The sequence below is a fragment of the Equus przewalskii genome, chromosome 25 (assembly GCF_037783145.1).
Source record: "Equus przewalskii isolate Varuska chromosome 25, EquPr2, whole genome shotgun sequence".
NCBI lineage: Eukaryota > Metazoa > Chordata > Mammalia > Perissodactyla > Equidae > Equus > Equus przewalskii.
Genome location: NC_091855.1, coordinates 46681964 through 46689590, shown reverse-complemented (window position 1 = coordinate 46689590; position 7627 = coordinate 46681964). Strand labels below are relative to the sequence as shown.

Sequence of the window (7627 nt, the reverse complement as noted above, 5' to 3'; positions counted from 1 at the left end):
TAGTGTGAGGGTGAGAGCTCCTGGGTCCACACCCCACACCTTTGTGGAATCTCCCTCCAGAAACCTCCAGGTTCTAAGGTGAGGATCCAGACCTGTCCCCTCATGCCTCTGACAGGGGAAGGGGAGATTAATCACTGAGAAATCCACCCAGAACCTTCTCCAGGCAGACCCTCCAGGTGTATCCGGGTGTGTCCATCATCACGGTTCCACCGGAGGTGCAGATCCAGGAGGAGACAGGATTTCCCACGGGGAACTCGCTGCATGGTTGTGGGTCACTGTGCAGTGAGCCTGTTGTCATGTCTGACGGGGGCCTGAGGTCCATGGGGCAGGTGGTCAGGAAGGAAGATGACCAGCAGAATGGAGCCCTGAGGATGGAGGATCCCAAGTCCGTCCTAGTTACCAGGTGTCCTGCAGAGGCAAGGGTGCCCCTCATGGAGCTGAGCTTGCTCACCTGCTGGCTGCTGCGCAACCCACCTGGTGAACCTGCAGGGCAGCCTCACCTGAATCCACTGAAAATGATGCTTCCCCCTCCTCCTCTGACTTCTCAGCAGTCTCCCTTCCATCAGGCATGGGAGTCTCCAGGTACCCTCAGCTGCAGGACTAAGAGTAGTCAGGGGGTGACTGCCCGAGTCTGTCCTCAGCCCCTTCCTCAGGCTCATGCACTTTGTGTTGTCTGGAGGGTGCTAGGCAGCAGCGGCAGCCCAGAGTCCCCACACTGTCCAGGCCTCTTGGTGGGTGGCAGTGAGTCCCAGGGCCCAGCCAGGGTTTGGGGTAGAGACTCAGACCCCACCTCTCGGGGGAGGGGCTGCGAGGATGCACTGCACAGGGCCCTGTGTACGGGATGGAGGGTGGACACTGTTGCAGTCATCTGAGTCCCCCCAGGACAGAGGCAGCATGTGTTCACCTCACAGGGAGAGCCACATGGTCCCTCCACAGACAGCATCAGGCTCAAGTCTGGAGTCATTTTAACCAGGCCAGGAAGCAGATGCATCTCCCCAACTGAGGCTTTTTAAGTGTGGCTCTTCTGTTCCAGAGACTACAGAACTAAAAAGATGAGTCAGTGCCCCCAAGGAGCCCACCTGCATAGGTGAGACAGGGAAGTGATGACCAGGAGAGATGCCCCCACCAGAGAAGGGGAGCAGCAGAGGCCCATCCCAGACACTCTGGCCCACAGGGACTCCGACCCACCACGCTCACTTTTTGCAGTCCCCTCTTCCTGCATCAGCAGGTGCTTCTGCTCCTGGAGATGGGGATGTTGCTCCATCGAGGGCCCTTCACGGCCCTGCCCTCAGAGCTCCTGGGGCTGTGCCCTCTGAGAATGGAGCCCAGCTGAGTCTGTAGGTTTAGTGAGATCCTCCATACACATCCAGGGGGCTCAGTATTGGTCAAACTGACTGGGCTGGTTTGACCCTGGGTCTGACCTTCCATGGGACATTCCTGGACCCTTCTCGCTGAGGCATGTGGAGAGTTCCAGGCGCTTGGAGAAGAAACGCAACGTGCACACACTTTCCAGTCTCCACTGGCATCGTGTCTCTTCTGTCCTTTTTCTCAAAGCTGGTCACATACCCAGGCCTAGAGTCTGTGTGATGAGCACTGCCCACGTGCCAGGTACAGGAAAGAAGGGCAAATCTGGGGCTCATTACTGCAAATATCAGCTACAGGATGTATGTGTGTGTGTGTTATGGCACAGTGGGTGTGGATCAGACCGGGAGCCCATGGTTTCTACGTGCAGGGATCTCTGATGTGATGATAAAGCAGAGGAACCTGAAGGAGATGTGGGGCTCTGCCAAAGGCCCCCAGGGTTCCTGGACTCCCCGTGGGTGTGGACCATATCAGATCATCGTGCAGCTCCAGGGAAGGGGCTCCCCCCTGGTTTCATAAAAGCCTTGTTTGGGGTCTCCCTGCAGAGCATGTGGGCTTAGTAAGGCCAGTTCACTATTTCAAGAGATGATGTCAAAATGCACATGGTGTCACTGCAGGAGCATCCTGAAGCCAGGGCACAGCCATCAGTAATGAACGAGAGACACTGAGTGGTAAACGCCCTTTGAGCCCAGATAGGACCCTCCCTGCAGGGCGGGGGCTGGGCGGCAGGGGGCGCTCAGAACCTCCCAGCACAGGGCTCCAGCCCTGGCGCAGGTGCACAGGGGGATTGAGAGGGGCTTCCTGTGAGAGTTTTCTTTTTTCAAAAAAGAAAAAAAAAAAATCTATACTGAGAATTTGACAAGGACTGCTGCTGTGCCTTCAAATATGGTGTGCTGTTGGGAGCATTTACCTTACTCCATAAGTCAGCGAGAGCCACATTCAAAGTGGGTATTTCTAGGCCTTCTAGAGATCTTAATTATAATGAGCTGGGGGCCAGGGATGTTTTTATTAACCCCTTGGTTGCAGAGTTTTGGGAGATACTCTGACCTCAGGAGTAAGACATTCAGATGTCAAAACCCAGAACAGGTTCAGGTGGTCTCTGTGCCATTCAAAGGTGGGTTCACAATGAGGAGCATTTCTTGTGCGTGCTTGTTCCTCAGTGGGAGGAGTCTGTCTGCAAATGGTTCAGGGACAATGGCAGGGGACATGTATCCTCAAACAAGGATTAGGACTTGGGATCTCAGCTTCCCACTAAGCATGGTCCCTGTGTCATCGACCTTCTCTCAGGTTAAGACAAGTATTGACTGTGAAATATTTAGGTTCCTGAATATGCAAATGATATGAAGTGTACTTAGTTAAATACTGACATGTCTGTGCCCTGAGAGCATCACCCAACAGCCACTCCCTCCCACACAGAAGCCCTGAGAGCACAGCCCCTCAGCATGGACTGGAGCTGGAGCATCCTCTTCTTGGTGGCAGTGGCTGCAGGTAATCAGTTCCCCGGATCCGAGGATGAGGAGGAGACCAGGGCCAGTGAAGGGGGATTTCATCCACTCCTGTCTTCTCTCCACAGGTGTCTCCTCCGAGGTCCAGCTGGTGCAGTCTGGGGCTGAGGTGAAGAAGCCAGGGGCATCCGTGAAGGTCTCCTGCAAGGCTTCTGGAGACAGCTTCACTTATTACTCTATGAGCTGGGTGCGACAGGCCCCTGGACAAGGGCTTGAGTGGACGGGATATATCTATCCTGAATATGATGCTATGGGCTACCCGCAGAAGTTCCAGGGCAGAGTCACCATGACTGCGGACAAGTCCACGAGCACAGTCTACATGGAGCTGAGCAGTCTGGCATCTGAGGACACAGCCGTGTATTACTGTGCAACAGACACAGTGTGATAACCCACATCCTGAGCGTGTCAGAAACCCTGAGGGAGACGGCAGCTGTGCTGGGTGGAGGCAATGCAGGGAGCATGATTCATTTCTTGGCTTCCTTAGAAAACAGGGTTAGAAATTGAGTAAAAGGAACAACAGAACCGTGTACACATGTTTTTAAGGGGGATGCTGCATGCAACAATCACCCTGTAAGCGAACTTTAGGGAGCAAGGAGAAGCTCAATGAATAAGGCAGATGTAAGCATTCCCATGGGGGTTCTTGTGTGAACCTGTTTTTAAATGATTTGTTTTACTGTCTTAGAGCAGGACTGCTCCCTCAGGTGAAAAGTGCAGGTGTGACTCCAGAGGAGAGTGTTAAACTGCCGCCCGGGTGCCTTTGCTGCCCCCACCGATGGGCGAGAGTCTCTGGCGCTCCACATCCTCAGCAGCATTTGTGCTGCCCGTGTTCAGGATTCTCGCCATCCTAGGAGGTGGGTATTGGCCTCTCATTGTTTTAATTTGCAAATCCCTAGTGACATGTGATGTTGAGAGTCTTTTCATCAGCTTATTTGCCATCTGTTTTCCTTGTTTGCTAGGTTCAGATCTTTGCTCCTTTTTTAATTGAGTTGTTTGTTTTCTTCTGTTCAGTTGTACGTGTCTTTGTGTTTCCACCATACAAGTACTTACCAAATACGATATTTGGAATTATATCCTTTTGTCGTGGCTTGCCTTTAGATTCCTGTAACACTGCCTTCCACAAACAAAAGTTTTTTAAATTTGATGCATTCTAATTTATCAATTTTTTCAGGGAACATGTTTTTGGTCTTATTTATAAAAGCTTGTGGACAAATCAAAGGACATCCAGGGGGTCTCCCAAGTTCCTAAGCGAGGCCACACTCAAGGGATTGAGCTCCTTAATCTGGAAGGTAGAATTACACCAGTTACTTGGAATTCTTCCATGTGGAGATTGGTCCTCTCCCCCATGTGTTTCATTCATTCATTTATTAACATCAGTATGGACTCATGGATACTTATTTTAAACTTTGCATTGAAATTAAATATTACAGTATTCATTTTGTTCAAGTTGTCCCAAGATTTTTATCCTTTGGGGGCACTTTGGTGTTGCCTCCTAGATCCTTTTGGAATTCCTCTGTATTTTTTTTTTTTATCAATTCCTTACTTTGTGCTACTGCAAGATGCTCCAGCCTCATCTTGAGTATTCCCTTTCCAAGCCCTAGAACTAGCCATGTCTCTAAGGAATTCTGTTTTTCTTTGCTGTGGAAGTGTATTAGAAACCAGGAGTTTGGTCTGGTGTACCCTTTCTCCTGGAGTGTCATTGCTTCTATGAGCACTCAGCTGGCAGACCAAGGAAATATGTGAGTATACTCAGCAATGTACACACAGATATCTACAAGAATTTCTGAATCTAATGTTCTTTACTGATATTAAACTAAGCTCGAGAATGTCCTGGTGCCTCCAGCCCTACTACTCTACCACATGGACCTCTCTAGCCTCCTCTCTTGTCGCCTAGAACCTCCCACTCCAGCAGTAAGAAGTCTGGCTAGCATCATAGGCCATTTCTTTCTTAATCGTTCAGTGCCAGCGTAAGTGCACAGTGGCTTCAGAGTTGGCAGCACACCCTCGCATGAGAAACAGCTCGGTCAGCTGGAAGGCACAGCACTTCTTTCAACCTGAACTCTTGCAAACTCCACTCATTTTGGAAATTACTCAGGTCAGGACCTTGTTGCCCCCATCACACTCAGTAAGTTTGTCTCAAAATTTATAATGCCGTTAGTTTTACACAGTCTGTATCCCACGCTGAGATCCATGACCTACTACATGATTTTTAAATTGTAACCCTTAAGGGTCACTCTTTGTGCTATAAAATTCTTTGGCTTTTGGCAAATGCATAGCATTGTGGATCCACCATTGTCGTACCATACAGAAGTTTCACCACCCTGAACATCACCTGTGCTTCACAATTCACCACCCTGAACGTCACCTGTGCTTCACAATTCACCACCCTGAACGTCACCTGTGCTTCACAATTCACCACCCTGAACGTCACCTGTCCTTCACAATTCACCACCCTGAACGTCACCTGTGCTTCACAATTCACCACCCTGAACGTCACCTGTCCTTCACAATTCACCACCCTGAACGTCACCTGTGCTTCACAATTCACCACCCTGAACGTCACCTGTGCTTCACAATTCACCACCCTGAACGTCACCTGTGCTTCACAATTCACCACCCTGAACATCACCTGTCCTTCACAATTCACCACCCTGAACGTCACCTGGCTTCACAACCCCTGAACGTCACCTGTGCTTCACTTTTCACCACCCTTCCTCAAATTCCTGGTGTCCACTGAAATGTTTATCCTAACTACAGTTTTCCACTCCCAGAATAGCCTTTAATGAAATTGTGCAGTATGTAGCTTTTAACACTGGTCTCTTTCAGTTGTCAATCTGCACCTAGGATTCATTTACACCAGCAGTGAACACTCCAGAAAGGAAATGAAGATAATAGTCCATTCAAAATAACATGTAAAAGAATAAAATACCTAGGGGTAAATTTATCATAGGGCATGAGAGATGTGTACACTGAAAACTACAAAACATAACTGAAAGCAATTAAAGACCTAAATATACAGAAAGATATCCTGTGCTCAGAGAGTGGGAGATGTTTTGTATTGTAAGATGGCAATACTTCCCCCAAAGTAATCTACATATTCCATGCTTTCCTTCTCTAAATTCCAGCAACACTTTATCAGAAAAGGGAAAGTGAATCCTCAAGTTAATAGAGAATTTATGGCTTACCATCAGCCAAAACAATATTGAAAAAGAAAAACAAAATTGGAAGACTAACTTCCTGACACCAAAATTTTCTACAAAGCAAAAATAATCAGAACAGTGTGGTACTGGTATGAGGAATGATGAACAGATCAGTGGAGTAGAATTAAGGGTCCAGACATAAATCCATCCATCTATGGTCAATTGATGTTCAACAGGGGTGCCAGGAACACGAAATGAGGTATCCCCAGCAACTGCATTTCCAAATGCAAAATAAAACAAAATTGTACCCCAACCTTACTGCATGTTCTAAAAGTAACTCAAAGTGGATCAAAGATCTGAATGTAGGACCTAATATCATAAAACTTGTGGAAGAAAACCTACAAGTGAATCTCAGACTTGTCAACAGATAGTTAGAGATGACACCAAAACAACAGCTACAAAAAAAAATGGAAATATTGTTATTCATCAGAACTAGAAATCCTTGGGTCCAGCTGCAGTGGCCTAGTGATCAAGTTTGGCACGCTCCACTTCAGCGGCCTAAGTTTGCTTCCTGGGTGTGGGCCTACACGGCTCCTCTCTCAGTGGCCAAGCTGTGGTGGTGGCTTACATACAAAAAAAGGGAGGCTGGCAACAGATGTCAGCTCAGGGTGAATCTTCCTCAGCAAAAACACCCCTAAAAACCTTTGGTATCAAGGAATATTATAAAGGAAGCAAAAAGACAACCTACAGAATGGAAGGAAAGATTAGTAAGTCTGATAAGTGTTGAGTATCCAGAATATATGAAGAGCATTTCCAACTCAACAACAACCGCTAAACCCCCCACTTTACAAAGTGGAAGGGGCAGGGGCCGGAACCATGGCCTGGTGGTTAAGTTCGTGCGCTCCGCTGTGGTGGCCCAGTCTTCGGATCCTCAGCGCGGACATGGCACTGCTTGTCAGGCCACGTTGAGGCAGCGTCCCATATGCCACAACTAGAAGGAACTGCAACTAAGATATACAACTATGTACCAGGGTGGATTTGGGGAGACAAAGCAGAAAAAAAAAAAAACATTGGCCATAGTTGTTAGCTCAGGTGCCAATCTATAAAAGAAGAAAAAGGTGTGGGCGGGGGGAGGGACAAAGTGCTTGATCAAACGGTGCTCCAGACAAGATCTGCAGTGGCCAATGAGCACATGAAAAGGTGCCCAACATCATCAGGGAAGTGAAAATTTTTAGAAACCATGACGTACCACTTCCAAGTCACTAGCATGGCTGTGAGACCTCTCCCTGTGAGGCGAGTGGGTGTGAGACTAAGATTGGCCTCAGAATGAAGGGGACCGTCCCAGGGCCTCTGTGGAACACTGTATGCAGACTTTTCAAAGGCAGGCTGTGTTGAACCACGGCCCCAGAACACAGAAATCAATCAATTCCCACCTTAGTCAGAAATCTTCTCCTTGATATAAAGTGGAAAATCCAGAAGAGTGTGGTTGGATGGGCAAGACCATCTTTCAGCGTTATTTTAGAAGCTACTGGTCAAGTATTTGAAAATAGCTTACAGGAAAACAGGAGGAAAAATGGATTAAAATCAACCATCCTTGTCTGACAAACTGAGTCTCTACAAAGG

General features: G+C 48.2%; 1 gene segment (V, D, J or C); it reads left to right on the top strand.

The window, feature by feature from the left end:
- The first annotated feature begins 2712 nt into the window (after positions 1-2712).
- LOC103542404 (immunoglobulin heavy variable 1-69-like) lies at positions 2713-3381 on the top strand. The segment is given in 2 exon segments: positions 2713-2850; positions 2936-3381. Coding segments are annotated over 2 exon segments (363 nt in total).
- Positions 3382-7627: the final 4246 nt, after the last annotated feature.